Below are 16,020 nucleotides of genomic sequence, written 5' to 3'. Positions count from 1 at the left end.
AAACTCATATGAACCAATTATCTAATAGAGAACCACCCAAGTTGCCACCAGGCTGGAAGGCTCGGTGGGATGAAGAATATCAAACTTTCTTCTATATAAATGAGAGAACTGGAGAAACCCAATGGGAATTACCAACTGAAGATGCCACTGGAACTGCCACTCACTTTGAATCAAAAAATACCGTACCTTCACGTCCTCCTGTCAACCAAGGAAATAATGACAATGAACAAACAGACAGAGGTATTGGATCATTTGTTATGAATCAAGCAATTTCGAGTGCTACTGGTTCCAAGAACCATGGAAGTGGTGGTGGTGGTGTCCAATCATTCATCATGAACCAAGTTGTGTCTAGTGTTACTGGTTCCAATAAACACCACAATGGATCTGGATCTGGATCTGGTGCTGCTGGATTGGTTGGTAGCTTATTATCTGGTGGTAGTAGCCATAACAACAACAACAATCAACAAAATCAAAATCAATCTTCAGTGGGTTCTTTAGTTGGAAGTCTTTTGTCTGGAGGAAAAAGCCATGGTAATGGTGGCAATGGATCATACAATAACCAAGGAGGTTCATATAATGACCGTCCCCAACAACAATCTGGATTTTCTGGGGCCTCTGAGTTGATTGGTAATTTCTTGGGAGGAAAGAATGATCATAATAACCAAGGAGGTGGCTACAATTCAGGTCACAATAACAACTATGGCGGTGGAAATAATAATTACGGCGGTAGAAATGACAACTACGGCGGCAGAAATGACAACTACGGTGGCAGAAATGATAACTACGGTGGAAGAAATGACAATTATGGTGGAAGAAATGACAATTATGGTGGTGGATATAATAACAACAACCAAGGTGGATTTGGAACAGACAATAGTTTTGGATATGGGGGAAACAATAATAATCGTTATTAGTATTTAAGTAGATTTCTGTATAATTTAGGGTTAAATACACCTATCGGTGATAAATTTAGTATTCGTTTGTACGGGTAGAGGAATAGCTGTTGTTTTTTGGGGAACAGTTCACATAGAAAGAGATTGTTGATTTTAGCTCATTGTATTGGCTAAACCCCGAATAGTTTGCAGTTACCAGAAATCTACTTCATATTTACCAAAAGAAGTCAATTTCCAAGAATTTGACAAATTCGTGTTTTAGCGCATAAGACAACTTCCTAACCTAACTGGTTAGGAACTGTTTTATAATTTCAAAGTGAATATGTATTATAAATGTAAAAAAACAAAGCAAATTATATATATATCTATTAAACCATACGACAAATTATTCAATCTATTTAAAAGAAAGAAACAAAGTAATACCAAACAATTTTGGTAAGAAAAACAAAACAAATGAAAATGAAAATAAAAAAAAAAGCAAAGTGATGAATCAATAGTTGCAACTATAACAGGGTTTATGTTATAACCACACTTTTTCTTCTTCTATTTTTAAATCTACCAGTTTTGCATTTGTTCAAACAATTCAACTCTGTGGTTGGAATTGCTCAAATTATCAACAACTGATTTTCTGACATCATCAACCATGTTACCATGAGCACAAGAAGCAAATGCAATAGGACCTGTCAGTTGTTTAATTTCTTCGCCAACAATTTGGTAGAAATCAGGTTTGGTTTCAATGAATTGAATGAATGATAAATTCTTTTTAACTTGAGCAACATAGTCATTACTTTCTTCGGTATCAGATTTCTTTTCTTGTTCATGTTCTTGTTGTTCTTCATCATCGGTTAAGTCTGTGGTGATTGGGTCAGCTAATCCAACATTAGGTTGGGTGACATATACAGTAGTGCTAATTGGTAAATCCTTCAACTTGAGTAATTCTTGATAGAACCATTCTAAGGAACGGTAATGACGAACAACCCAGTATAATTTAACATTACGTTTTTCACCGAGTCTCTTAGCAATATCAGTGGCTTCATAATAAATACCTGGGATACCGTTACCACCGGCAATGAAAACATCGTTTTCGAATCTATCGATTGCCATTCTGTTACCATATGGACCTTCAATGGAGACCTTAATTTGAGCAGTTTGAGCAGGTTGTTGAGCCAAGTATTGGTACAAGCCATGAGTCATACCACCTTTGACTTTAATGTAGAAAGTAATGGTGTTGGATTCGGTGACGGAATCAACAATAGTGAATGGATGTGATTGCCAGAAACAGGTTGGTCTCATGAAGTGAATGAATGCATGACAACCTGGGAATGGTTTCCACCAGCCTGGTCTCGATACAGTTACTTTGACAGTTTCATTAGCAATTAATTGCACAGTAGCAGATCTAAGTCCGAAAGTAGCTAATCTAGCAATTCTCACAACACGATCGAAAACCCAAACAGCAACAGCACCGTACATCCACATTTGATAACCTTGTTCAGTAGTATGAATCCAAGTACCAGCAATGGCAAACACTGCCAAAATAATATGAACACCAACGAAAACTTCGTAGTTTGTTCTTCTGAAATATGAGAAACCTTGGAAAACCATTATTGACATGGCGACCAAAGCAACATAACCCCATCTAACGTATGGTTTGGCATTTCTTGTGTAGTATTTGCCAATACCTTTACCGTTATAAGTCATACCGACCCCATGAGCAATACTCATCATAAATACAACACGACTGATCCATTTATGAATGTAGACAAAACGGGCATATGGCCAACCACTAACCCATTGCATAAAATTGTTTCTACCGGCAAACAAAACCAATGGTGGCATCAACCACATGGAAATTTGACCAGTTCTATCAGCAATTTTTCTTCCCAATTCATTGCTTTTTTGTGGCCAGATGTAGTTTGGTTTGACATGAACGTAATTGGTCAAATTCATAATCAAAGCCATGATAAACCAAGCGACAACCAAAATAGATTCTAATCTTGTTGGTAAAATAGCATGGAAAACCCCAAAAATGGATTTATGGTGGGCATGAGTTTTCTTGAACAATGCTGGTAAAGTGATGTATTTTCTGAACGCATTAGAAATTCCCCCTTTCAAGGATTTAACAAAGCCAGGGAAAAGGAAATAAGTCAAATTACAAATACCAGCAACAAACATAACGGCAAACCAATAGGAGAATAATGCAATACCGTACCATTGTGCGTAATTGTAATTGTACCATCTGGTAGCTACTGCATCCCAAGCAGCTTCAACTTTCTTCTTCTTCAACAACACTGGTTTGTAGTATAATTTTTTTTTCTTAAAATCAGGATCAGCAGTCACATTAACGTAACCAAATTCAGTGGCATTTTTCCAAGCAGCTAAGTAATCTTCTTCAGTAAGGTTGAATTTTTTACATGTTTTCAAAAATTCTTTTCTTGAGTCTTTGTGAGGCATCAATTCAATACATTCTGCCATAGTACCCAAAGCTTGTTGGTTTTTGACATTACAGAAACCAGCTTTATCAGTGGTTTCGTTGAATAAAACTGCAGTTTTACCAATTAAACCTTTACATGCTTGCACGGCAAATTTATTGTTGTGGTAAATTGTCAAGGTGTCGGTAGCTTGAGCTGAAGAAACCAACGTGATGGCAGCAAATAATAATGAATTGATAGCTACCATATTGTATCTATATTCTTTTTTTTTTTTCCTTCTTTGTTCCCCTTAGTTTGAAATTCTTGTCAAGAAAATATTACAATCTATTATTCTATTTTTTACTTGGCAGAAGAAAGGATGGGAATGGCTGAAAAATTCTTCGGTAACTGGGAAGGAGGGCTTGTACTGAAGGGATTTTAAAATAATAATGATAAAAATAATAATAAAATTATTTTAACAAACTAAGACATGCAATTGAAATTGAGGGAAGGAGAAAATTGAAAGAGTATTTATAGTCAAGGGAGTTTTACCAATTGGGTTTTCTTCAATGGCCAATTTAAAAAAAGAAAGAAATTTTTTTTTTATTAAACTAAAAGGCAGAATGAAGGATACTACAGATTGAACTGATAAATAGAATAACAATTCAAAACTCACAAAGGGCAAAGAGAGCAAAAGAGAACAAAAGAAATATTTAGAGAACACAAAAACTAAAACAATTACTGCTGCTGCTGAAGGACTAAAAATTAATAAATCAACTCATCGGAAACTAATTAGACATTTTTTTTTGTCCCGGTTTTAATCCAATCACAAGCCTTTCTTTAACAACAATAATACATATTTGCAAGATTACTAATATTTTGTTGTGCCCAATACTTGTTGAAATATGTATTACGGGATAAATTAATTGATAGGCGTAATTCATTTACTTCTTTGTATTGCTTTTTCTCACTCTCCCACTCTCTACGAGTTGCTCTGTCTGTCTTAATTCCCCTGTCCAACAATCAAAAGCCTTGCTACAAGATGGTGATGGACACTAGGAAATATAGCAAAGTAAGTTTAATAATTGCCTTGTCAAAAGCGAAAGTGATATGAAAATACTAGCAATGCAATCCAGACTATCATTAACAATCTGAATTAGCCAATGACGGCTGTCTGAAATAATAAAAAGAGAACTAAAACTAAGGAGCTTATGCATGTACTGGTTGATAGACGTTTGAATTATTAGTTTCACATTTTCTTTCTTTTCTTTTTGAGCTTTTTGTCTGTTTTGCATGGAAAAAATCAAAAAAACAAAAATTAATTTAGATAAAAATCGAAACTAAAAAAAAGAGAGAAGAGAAGAGATGAGTGTCTATTTAAAATTGACTAATGAAGTTTGAAATAGGCACAGTTTGGTGTTCCATATTATTCCTTATAGTATTCAGCAATTCCAAACAACATTAATAATATATAGTTGATCAAGATTTACAAGAGAAAGGGAAAGGAGGAACGGGGTTCAGTTGAAGATTTCAACGTAACAGAACTTTTTTTTCCCTTCTTTCTTTCTTCAGGAGTAAAAAAAAAAAAAAAWAAAAAAAAAACCGCAAATTGATCTTATCTGATGAAATCAATGAACAATCAGGAGAGAGAATGTGTGTGCACACAGGCCCAAAAATTGTAGATCTTTAAAGTCCAAGAATTTTATTTCCAAAGCAAACTCTATTTCGTTGACTTTATACACATAGAGATCTGGTCTGATAAGGCAGTGCTACAGACTATTGAGCCTGTTTGTTTCATTTTTATCCTTATCAAATTTTAATGGACCAATTGCCAAGCTTCGTTATGCTTACCACAACAAATCAACTATGTAACTCTTAGTTATCAACTACAGAATGGCCCAATTAAAACGGCATAAACTAAAAAAAACAAAGTAAATTTAAACCCAACAAAGTTAAGATTAATGCCACAATTGGAGATCATCATCCTAGTAATCCCTAAATTTAAGTTTTCTTTTTTTTTTACTAAAACGAGTATTCCACTTCTTGCTCTTGCTTTTTATCCGGTTTTTTTTCTTGAAATTTTCCGTTTGCTAATAGTAGGCTTGGCGTGTCAACACCTATCACCGGCATATTAGATTCCCATTGAATAATTATGTTCTGTGACCTAAATTATATTGACGAATCAAAGTAAGCTATAGGAAACCCGATCGCATATACTTTCATGGCAATCCCGGTTTTACAACTCGTATTGTTTGTCGCCTATGCTAGACATTGTCGGCTACTGCAATAATCATTTTAACCGTTTTGTTGACTAAACGATTGTTGGCTAGTCGGTGGTTTCCGGTAATTGATTGTTATAGTTGCATTATACACATGAAACGAATACCACACATTTGTGTTAACAATTTCAATTAATGAACCATTGCAAATTACAACCCAGGGCGACCTCAGCCAATAGTGGACAAGTTTGAAATAAATTCCGAGTACTAGACCATGCATACGGCACAATAATACTTTGTACGTTTTTTGAGGCCTTATGCCATTGTTCTAATTATCTAGTTGCCCAGCATTATGGTGTCTATTATAGAATTGTCCAATAAAACAAATATAGATTCATCTTTGTATTCTTTTCATACATTAGAAGGGGGGGTGTGTGCAACCAATCCGACTTTTTTTTTATTAAGCAACAGGACAAACCTTATGATCATATTACAAATGCAGTAGTGTCTGAATTGAAGCTTCTGATACAGACAAAAAATCCCCAGCTAACTTTTTAATTACAAATTGAACACATTAACAAAAAAAAAAGCCAGCAAAGTCAGCCACAGAGAAGGAAGTTTCAAAGAGGACTATGATTACGATTTGATTAATTCTTGGCGTGGTTTAACAATTACAGTGAAAATTGAAACCCTAAGTTTTAACCATCTTGGTGCTCTAAAACTAAATAGACTTGACATAGACACCCAAAAATACTAAAAACTGGAATCAAAAAAAAAAAGGAATCAAAATCTAGAACAATTCACTACTAGTTCAGGTTCAGCCAACCAATTAGATCTTTCGAATTAATTGTTCACGATGAATTTGAATTACCGACTGGCGCATAATCTATCATTACACAAAATTTCATAGTAGTGTACTCGATTTCAGAACTTTTTTCTTCCAATTTGAATGATTTTGTAGCATTTTGATAGTAGTACATCTGAATCAAGTACTTTATCGATTGAGTTGATAGAGTTATAATTCTTATCGACACAGGATAGCTTGGCAAATAGATTACTTGGTTATTGTCTTTCCATGCAGCTAATCGTAAAGTAAAGTAATAGAATATTTTGTAATAATTGATAAAGAAAATATTGGATCTTTTTGTCTACTAAATTCACACAAAATTTCAGCTGTATAAAGGCGGAAGTTTAACCATCATTTTTGTCCCTTTACTGTGTTTATTGCCACTGTGAATATGATTATCATTTTTTTTAGATAGCAAAGCTAAATGCTATGTTTACTTTTATTGGAGAGTCATAATTTTTAGTTGCAAGTTCTAAAACCTTGTCTAACAAAATATGAAAAGAGTTGCAACGCATACCTGCTTCTGTTGTAACGTATTTAAACCGACTAGTGCAGTGCCATATCAATTACTCCAAACAACTATACAGCCCAATATTTAGCGATCCAAAAATGATCCATATCTTTCTCTATTTTGAATCATAAATTACAGTTACTATTTGTTTTGTTGTTTCTATTTACAGGAATCCATTCCACCTAAAAATCATTAACTAACCACACTGGCTTTCATTTCCATATTCCCAATAGGTGCCGCTGCCAACTCACCATCGGAATAATGGGCTTTGAAGAACGAATAATGCAAAACCACATCATCAATATTTCTCATTGCTGGATCTTTAGCAAAATCAGGATCAATAAAGAAGAACACAGGCATATCTACTTCTTCCCCAGCACTCAATCGTTGTTCTTCAAAGCAAAAACATTGAATCTTATTGAAATATCCAGCGACATTATCTGGTGAAATAGAATACGTTGCCATACCGATAATGTCTTCTTTACTCATATTCTTGGCTCGATAGAATGCTAAAGCAGTTTCACCAGGTACAACATAAACCTCACGTTGTAAAGGGGTAAATTTCCATGGTAATATTCCCGATGACTGACAAGTAAACTGTATACGGATACGTTTGTTGGTATCGACAGGGATCAACTTATCAGGAGTGAATTTTGTACTATCAGTAATTGGTATTCCACCCCACCCAGTACGTTGACAGATGGCTCGATAAATTGGCACCGCAGAAAATGCTAATGCCAAAAAGAAAATCCCTAATGATGCAGTATAATACGTTGCTGTTCTATTTCTATACTTTTGACGTTCTTCTCTTTCTCTTGCAAGTCTATCTACCCATTCCCTTTGCTTTTCAATAGATGATTGGTCTGGAACAGATGGCTGTTGTTGATGTTGCATCTGAAATAATTTGCCTGTGGTGTGTATGCCTCTCGATACAATAAAAGCATATGGTCTGAAAACAGCCGGCTTAACTATTGTAGACCTAAAAATCGGTGTGTATATCCTTAATCTATTCATAGTTTATTAATAGTCAGCTGCAGTAAAAAAGAATAGATCGAATGGTTTTTACCTTAACTTTTTTTTTGGAGGCACCATTCACCAAATTTTTTTTTTCCACATTTCAAATTCCGTAACAACCACTCATAAAAAAAAAGTTAATCCCGAACAAATAACAAGAATAAACCCAATCCATTAGCAAAGCTTCACCACACCTTGCTGATTCCTAAAACTATACTATCTTAATTCTTGCACCATGAGAAACACGCTAATTAAAAGATCTATTATAACCCCCAAAAGATTCCATACCATCAAGTTACCTCATCAAATCAATCAAGATCCAGTGAAACCCCGTCTATCTCAATTTTCTCATGCATTGTACAATACATTGATGATTTCATTATCGACTTTTTTCCTATTCAACATTGTTTATAATAATTTGCAATATCAAGAAATAGAGCAGGAGTTGAAATTGAAATCAACAACTTTGGAAAATCAAATTCAAACTATAGTGGATGAAAAGGACAAACAATTGAAACAAGAACAAGAAAGCAGTAATAAACGTTGGATACATAAATTGAAATTTTGGTAAATAAATAGAGAAAAAATATAACAAACAGTTGAACCCACGGCATGTAATTACAATCACTATTTATACTATTTGTTCTGTTTGAACCTAGTAGTAAACTGAGCTAATTTTGAAGTAGTACTGGTCGATTCGATACTCCCACTAGAAGTGTTGCCTGCATCATCAGTTGACAAATTACTCAACATGTTCACAAAACTTCTTGTTGAACTGGAGTTAGGGATAACACCACCAATGGTTCCTCTTTCAGACATTGCTGATACCGATGTTTGTTGTTTAGATTCGTTATCTTGCATTTTTTTAATCAAATTTATACCATCTTCATATTTCACTCTATCAAAGCGTCTCATTCTAAATGAAGAGTCATTAATGAATTCCTCATAATCTTCTAAATTCAACAAATCAATACATTGCCTCAATTCAGTGAATGTAGATTCCAAAGCAACGTTACCTCCATTACCATTGGCTTCATCGCCGTCTTCTTTAAACCCATGTAAATTCCTCAACGAGGTTTCCAAGTACTGAATATCCAAATCGAAATTGGCAACAAATATTCTATTGTACACATTTGCATCTTTCAACACATTTAAAAAATATTCAGAAACAAAATCATAAGTCCTGAAAAGCCCCAATGTACGCAATTGCAGTGGTAAATTGTTGAAGATTGATGTAAACAAATTCTCCAAAAATAACGCAAAATCTTTAATGGCAAAATTGGCTTCGTCGTTCTTTTCCACAGGCAAATACTCGTCATATTCAACCATATCCAATAATTCATTAATTTTATTATCCACCATCTTGAAAACAGTCTCTTCAGCATGTTTTTTAAGTTTATTAAATGTTTCAACAGCACGTAAAGTAAATGTGTCGTTAGCATCTATATTGTGCACACCCATACCAGTATGTTTACGCAATTCACGATTGACCAATTTGCCAATCTCATACAAACTAAACAAATAATATTCCAAGTTGGTATAAGTCTGGGCTGTGATTTCTTTATTATTCTCATTTCTGGTAATAAACTCTTCAATTTCATAAGCAATACCATATCCCTTTTCATCACTTAACACCACTTCAATAATGTTATTGACTATGGTGTTGGTCAATTCCCCAATTTCATAATTATAATAATCACCAATAAACCGCAAGACATCTTTAAGCAATCGTCTCACTTGTATACAGTAATGGACATAATCTTCACTAAAGGGGAATGTCACTGGGAAGCTCTTAACATATGCTGGAGCAAATGATGCATCATCTTTGTACCACACATTTTGCATAATCGCAGTATAATCGGCTTCATCCGTGACTGTAAGTGGTCGATAACGATCGGATTGTATGGATGCCACAAACTGTTTCCGGAATGTCTGTATCGTTAATGGTGCATAGTATTCTTTGAAAATCATCATCATCACTTCGTATAACTCACTGATATCATAATCGTGATTATCCATAATTTGTAAAAATTCACCAACAATTGTTTTAAATGAACCCAATTCTTGTATATTGGTAAAGTTGTGATGTTTCAAAAGTTGAATCAACACTGGTTTCAACTTTGTCATGTAAGATAACCACAATTCATCAGCTTGAGTGTTTGATCTTAACTGAAATTTGGTTATAAGATTCAATTGCTTATCGGTAACAAAAAATGCTGCTATCTTCCTCAAGTATTCATATAATTCGTTATTGTCAAACACCACATCTTTTTTACTCACTGATGCAGTAGTTATCGGATAAATGACCCTGCTGTATTTGGACATCCATTCTTTATGATAGGCAGAACTCAAAGTATCCAACTCTTGTAAAGTTTGATATACTAACACGGCGTCGTAGACAGCATTTAAGTTTATTTGTAAACTCACATCCTCAAAAACATTGTAATTCAATTCAGGATCCCTAAGTGCTAACTCAACAGGAGAATTTATTTTGTAAGGTAAAAACGTTGGTCCATTTTCCTTTTTGATTTTTGACCAGTTATTTTGCAATTCATCCAAATTATTGTATAGTCCACTGGCAATATCCTGTAATTTCCGCTCTAAATTTATCGACAACCATTTACACAAGTTTTCAAATGACTCGTCTTTAACCATTTTTGTCAAATGAGGGATCGAATCAACTATTTTTTTGGCGAAGCTGAAATCCTCAACTTTTTGTATATGAATGTTGATGATTTCATCTATTAATTTCAAAGCCAGGAAATATTTAGTTTGTCTAATCAATTCTAAAATTTTATTCATCAATTCTAATACTTGAATACACTCATTCAACACCACTTGTGTTTCGTTAATTCGTTCGCAAACATCTTTATACTTTACGTAGTTCTTTTTCTTTGACATCAATTCATAGGCTGATTTATTTAAACTTGAGCTCACTTGAATAAATTGTTTATTCAACTCATTGGCTTCCTTGTGGATATTGTCGATGGTGTTGATACATGTATTGATTTCATCCATGGACTCCATCGAAGCTTGATTTAATTCCTCGTCTTTTGACTTCACAATTTCATTCAATTTCACAAGCAATTCACTCAACCCATTAGACTTTATTGCATCTTTCATGATAGGTGCTAGACTCTCCAAGTAGTCCTCTGAATTGAGTGTGGTTTGGAAAATATCTTCATCTCTAAGTAATAAGTTCTCCAATTGTAGACTATCAACAACAGGCCCATTTGATTTGTTTTGAACTTGCTTGGAATACTTTCCATTCAAGGATGTCCTTGTTTTACTGTTCCTTATCTGTGTTGATGGCATTGATTGGTGTTTGGTACTGAGCTATATGGTATTGCGCTGTTATTTATTTGGTGTTGATTTCTGTATTTTTTTTTTCGTATTGTCCAACTCAGAGGGGTCTAAGTAGTCCTCTCTTTTTTTTTTCGGATTCACTTTTTGCTTGTTGACCCACCAATAAAAGTTACTATTGACAATGATACCGAATCATATATTGATACTAGGTTCTCCTAATAGTGGGAAATTGAGAATTGCTAATTTGATTTCAAAAAACGAAGAAATACCAAATTTAGAGGATGTCGAATCACATAGTGGATTAATAGTAAAAACGTCACTACGAACAAAATATTACTTTCTCAAATTAAACATATTAATAGACGAGTATTCAGAGTCAAAAGAGGCCACTGATGAAAAGAAACTTTCAGAGCTACATAAATGGTACCAAGAGTTTAAATCTGAAGAGTTTGGGGAGTTGAGGGAGGTATTGGATGGTTTGATGTTTACCATAAACATGAAAACAGATTCAATATCCTTTATTGGTGATGCTTTAGAAATAATAGAACAAATCAAAATATCTTTGGGCGATGAAGAAAACCTCCACGACTGGGGAGGATTCATTGCAGTTGTGGGGTCATGTCCAGAGAATCAAATAGTTGAAGACGACCTTATTTTAGAAATCGAGGACATGGTGTTGTCACAAGGTCTCGAATTTATAAACTTGTCGACTGAGGGAGAGAACGAGTACAAGGAAAAACAAGGCAAAGATAGAATAGTCGAATTGATTGAGAGTCACGATTGGACGAATTTGGAGATGCTTAAAGTTGACTCCAAGCAATATGAGACCAATAAACTCGCCAAAATGGAATCAATGAAACAGAAATTGATAAATGAAAAAGAGGAGTTGGATCTCGATGATATTTTTAGCAAGTTGAATCTTGCTCGAGACCATGCACAGTCATTAACTCAAGATGAAAGGGACAAATATGCTAACAAAGTTATTGAAGAAATTATAGACTTTTTGTAATATATATTAAAAAGTTTTCTTCTGGTTTTACAATTTTGCTTCAATCTGATTGTACACAATGCTATACCCTGGTTCAAAGTAACATTCTTGAACATCTTCGTCAGCCACACCATTTTCGTGAATGAATACTGCAAAATCTATATGTGGGACTTTCTCATCGATAACCACCATTGGTGCGTGCCAAGTGCCTATTCCGTATGTAACCGATTGGTTGCCTTTACAAACAAACGCTCTAATCAGGGTTGGATCAGGCAATTTCTCTTCCGTGCTCTCATCTGTTTTGGCCACTATGACTAAATAAGAAACTTTATGCAAATCTTGACCTAATGGTAGAAACGTTTGGGTACTAAACGGATGTCTCTCTAATACTTTTGATGTGTAAACACTATTTAAACTTCCATGATTGATCAAATGCTTTGGAGCTTTGCATCTAAAAATGTTCCAATTTGCCGTCGCTTCCTTGCCACTAGGGCAGTTTGAATAATTGTTAACTATGGGAGCAACCTTGTGAATTTTTATAGCGGTCCCGTAGTTTGCTTCTGAACTTTGTACTTTTTCAAGTTGGTGATCTGCACTGATTACACCTCCATATTTCAGAAAACTCTCTGGTGTCAAAGTCTCGGCCTTTATTGGAGATATCCCATCAACTTTGAATGTTTTCAATACCATTGTTTAATGAAGAATAAAAAGTACTTACTTGTTGTCTATTTTTATGCTGAAAAATTCTAGTGATAAGAATGGAGATAACCGAAGGTAAATCTTACGTAATCACCTGGAATACGTACACGCATTATTTACTGATCACGTGAAAATTCGGGGAAAAAAAAACCAAAACAAAACAAAGGGAAAAAAAAAAGAAACTAATCACCCAATTTGCGGATACACTATTTGTCATATAAACTGAGGAAGAGTTAGTAAGAGAAAAAAAAAAATTATAAATCCAGTGCCACTATCGAAAGACGTATTCAAACAGCGTTACACTTAATAGCAGTATAATCATTTTTTCAAACTAACTGTGTTAAAGCTCAACAGTATATCTGATCATTTTTCATATTTATTAAGGCAAAACTTTTTAAAGAAATGGGAGATTTTCCAAATCTAGAACCTGACAAGAGAATTGATCAAAATTCACATTCCGATACTAACAGTGTGAATGATCAAGCTAGTTCAACAAATGATTCTGTGTTGTCAACCAGTCCTTCTCGTTTAGTTTATATTCCAGGAGAGTCCTCGTTAACTCGTGATGGACCTTTACCGCTAGATGGAGAAGAAGGTTCAAGTTCACAACGTGGGTTCATAACTCGCAGCAACCGTCAACAAGTCGATACATCGTTGCAACAAGTGCAGTACAACAACAACAAAATAGCATTAGACAGTTCTATCAATCAGACCATTGATTTAATTTCTGAATTACAAGATGAAAACAAAGAGAGACCTATATTTTATCCTACAGAAATCGAAGATGATGCCAGTGTTGTCTTAAACTCGGCAAAAGCACATTTGGCATTAGTTCGTAAAAATAGCACATTAAAGTCAATAAGTAAATCCAAAATTGAAACCGACGAAAAAGAACTACCAGAATTCAAGATTTTGAAAATCAGTTTAAAGTCGGGACACGGCGACAATAGCAACACCATGGCAAATTTGGATAAAAAGTCGATTGCCAATTTGTTAGAAAAAAAATTGTTACAACAAGTTAAATATTTATTAAATTTGAAGGATAGAATTGATGACACGACATCAAAAGTCTTTGTTACTGGTGATTTAAATGCCGGGAAATCTACATTTTGTAACGCTTTATTGAGAAGAAAGATTCTACCCGAAGATCAACAGCCCTGTACTGCGGTATTTTGTGAAGTTATAGATGCGTCGAAGGAAAATAATAGCATAGAAGAAGTACACGCAGTTCCAATAGGTAAAGAGTACAATATTCGAGATGAGTCTACATTCGAAGTCTATCCATTAGAAAGTTTAGAGGATTTGGTTTATGATTGCGATCGATTCAGTTTATTGAAAATCTATGTTTTGGACCATCGTAGTTTTCAAGAAAGTTTATTACACAATGGAGTTATAGATATAAAATTGATTGATGCTCCTGGATTAAACATGGACCTGTATCAAACCACTCAAGTTTTCTCACGTCAAGAGGAAATTGACTTGGTGGTATTTGTTGTTAGTGCAGAAAACCATTTCACATTGTCGGCAAAAGAATTTATTGCTGCTGCTGCGAATGAAAAAAGGTACGTGTTTATTGTTGTCAATAGATTTGATCATATCAAGGATAAAGAAAAGTGTAAAAGAAGAATTTTGGATCAAATCAAGAGCTTATCTCCGGATACTTATAAGAATGCCAAAGAATTTGTTCATTTTGTGAGTTCGAGTGAGGTGTTGAACGAAAATGGAGGTGGCGATGACGGTGATCCTGATGACGATGACAACAATAACAACGACAATAATGATCATCCTGATTTTGACCAATTGGAGGCATCTTTGAGAAAGTTCCTTTTGGAAAAGAGATCCATTTCCAAATTATTGCCTGTTAAGGATTATTTACTTAATATCTTACTAGACTTACAAACATTATCTAAAATCAATGAAAAAATCTATTATGATGAAAAGGTTGATAAACTTCAAGAATTGAATAATCGAGTGGCCCCAAAGTATAACGACATTATGACCAAATCTGTGAGAATTGGTGATACGATCAATGGATTGATTGAATCTACCTGTACTGAGGTATACAATGAAACTAATAAGGAAATTGTCACTACTGTAAACAATTTGGGTGATAAACCAATAGTGAAATATCCTGGACTCCAATACTTGTTTGAATATGCCAAAGAGACCCAATTAGCAATGATCGATATAGTTTTAGAATCGGTTGCACGTAGTGAAGAAGTGGCCAAGAAGGTTACTTCAAATAGGGTAGATGAGATTATCAAATACGGACAACAGACTTTAAATGAAGAGTTTTTGAATGACAAGGTGTTTAATTCAGATTTGATGTTCACTAGAAGAAGAGATACCATTGGGAAATCAATTGATGATACTTTTGAAATTAATGATTTCTTTGATCCTTCAATTGAATCGTTTTTAGTATTTGTTGGGTTACCAGAGAAGTTTGTCAAGTCTGCCAAATACCAGATATCCTATTTTAATCCAGTTGGTATGTTGACATCTATACCTCAAAATGCAGTTACACTCAAGGAACAATTACCATCGCAACTTACTTTGCATACACTTTATTCATCAAGTAAAATTTTGACTACTGGTGCATTAGTACACAAAATGTACCAATTTTCACATTACGTTACCCCTAAAATGGTTAAAAAGATTGCTATCCCAGTAATCATTGGGATATCAGGGATTACCATATATTATCTTTTGAGTGATATTCCTAATGCATTACCTAGAAATCAAGCTAGGAAAATCAAGAAACAAATTGGCGATTTAGACTATGCCCATCAAAACTCAGCTCGAATCTCTCGTGAATGTCGTCAAGTATTAAACTATCCGGCAAGACAAGTGATGAATAATTTCCAAACCAGTATTGACAAGAGAAGTAACGAAAAAGCTGAATTAGAAAAGGTTATTAAAGATGCTGAAATTAGTTCTGGTTTCTTTAAAAATTTGTTGACTAAAGTTGAACGTCAACAAGGTTTACTCAAGGAGATTGATTTGGAGAGCATTAATTTTGTTGAATAAGATTTGTGTTCTATGAAATTTATTCTTCTCCTATTCTACTTTATGTATATAGTTTCACAAATTTTTTTTTTCTAATTATTCTAATGTTTATATGTCGTTATTTATATG

General features: G+C 34.2%; 8 protein-coding genes across 8 annotated transcripts; 4 read left to right on the top strand and 4 right to left on the bottom strand. All coding sequences in view use genetic code 12, as the record gives it.

Annotated features, from left to right (window-relative positions):
* Nucleotides 1-8: 8 nt before the first annotated feature.
* On the top strand, nucleotides 9-914 carry CAALFM_C404330CA (uncharacterized protein; the record flags this gene model as incomplete). Its single annotated transcript, XM_706450.2, has 1 exon — nucleotides 9-914. One exon carries the CDS (start codon nucleotides 9-11, stop codon nucleotides 912-914), a length of 906 nt encoding a protein of 301 aa, XP_711542.2.
* A 534-nt stretch (nucleotides 915-1,448) lies between these two features.
* On the bottom strand, nucleotides 1,449-3,569 carry FRE10 (Fre10p; the record flags this gene model as incomplete). The annotated part of the gene is made up of 1 exon (XM_706451.1): nucleotides 1,449-3,569. The coding sequence occupies one exon, from the start codon at nucleotides 3,567-3,569 to the stop codon at nucleotides 1,449-1,451; it is 2,121 nt and encodes a 706-aa protein (XP_711543.1).
* Nucleotides 3,570-7,070: 3,501 nt separating this feature from the next.
* On the bottom strand, nucleotides 7,071-7,892 carry COX11 (Cox11p; the record flags this gene model as incomplete). The annotated part of the gene is made up of 1 exon (XM_706452.1): nucleotides 7,071-7,892. One exon carries the CDS (start codon nucleotides 7,890-7,892, stop codon nucleotides 7,071-7,073), a length of 822 nt encoding a protein of 273 aa, XP_711544.1.
* Nucleotides 7,893-8,127: 235 nt separating this feature from the next.
* Nucleotides 8,128-8,463, top strand: CAALFM_C404300CA (uncharacterized protein; the record flags this gene model as incomplete). The annotated part of the gene is made up of 1 exon (XM_706453.1): nucleotides 8,128-8,463. One exon carries the CDS (start codon nucleotides 8,128-8,130, stop codon nucleotides 8,461-8,463), a length of 336 nt encoding a protein of 111 aa, XP_711545.1.
* Nucleotides 8,464-8,528: 65 nt separating this feature from the next.
* Nucleotides 8,529-11,207, bottom strand: SEC15 (Rab GTPase-binding exocyst subunit; the record flags this gene model as incomplete). The annotated part of the gene is made up of 1 exon (XM_706455.2): nucleotides 8,529-11,207. The coding sequence occupies one exon, from the start codon at nucleotides 11,205-11,207 to the stop codon at nucleotides 8,529-8,531; it is 2,679 nt and encodes an 892-aa protein (XP_711547.2).
* Nucleotides 11,208-11,379: 172 nt separating this feature from the next.
* On the top strand, nucleotides 11,380-12,207 carry CAALFM_C404280CA (uncharacterized protein; the record flags this gene model as incomplete). The annotated part of the gene is made up of 1 exon (XM_706456.1): nucleotides 11,380-12,207. The coding sequence occupies one exon, from the start codon at nucleotides 11,380-11,382 to the stop codon at nucleotides 12,205-12,207; it is 828 nt and encodes a 275-aa protein (XP_711548.1).
* Nucleotides 12,208-12,234: 27 nt separating this feature from the next.
* Nucleotides 12,235-12,876, bottom strand: CAALFM_C404270WA (ureidoglycolate hydrolase; the record flags this gene model as incomplete). Its single annotated transcript, XM_706457.1, has 1 exon — nucleotides 12,235-12,876. The coding sequence occupies one exon, from the start codon at nucleotides 12,874-12,876 to the stop codon at nucleotides 12,235-12,237; it is 642 nt and encodes a 213-aa protein (XP_711549.1).
* A 411-nt stretch (nucleotides 12,877-13,287) lies between these two features.
* FZO1 (mitofusin) lies at nucleotides 13,288-15,912 on the top strand (the record flags this gene model as incomplete). The annotated part of the gene is made up of 1 exon (XM_706458.2): nucleotides 13,288-15,912. The coding sequence occupies one exon, from the start codon at nucleotides 13,288-13,290 to the stop codon at nucleotides 15,910-15,912; it is 2,625 nt and encodes an 874-aa protein (XP_711550.1).
* Between the last annotated feature and the right edge of the window lie 108 nt (nucleotides 15,913-16,020).

Source organism: Candida albicans, chromosome 4 (genome assembly GCF_000182965.3).
Source record: "Candida albicans SC5314 chromosome 4, complete sequence".
Taxonomy (NCBI): domain Eukaryota; kingdom Fungi; phylum Ascomycota; class Pichiomycetes; order Serinales; family Debaryomycetaceae; genus Candida; species Candida albicans.
The sequence above is the reverse complement of the archived record's forward strand: the minus strand, read 5'-3'. Positions and strand labels throughout refer to the sequence as shown.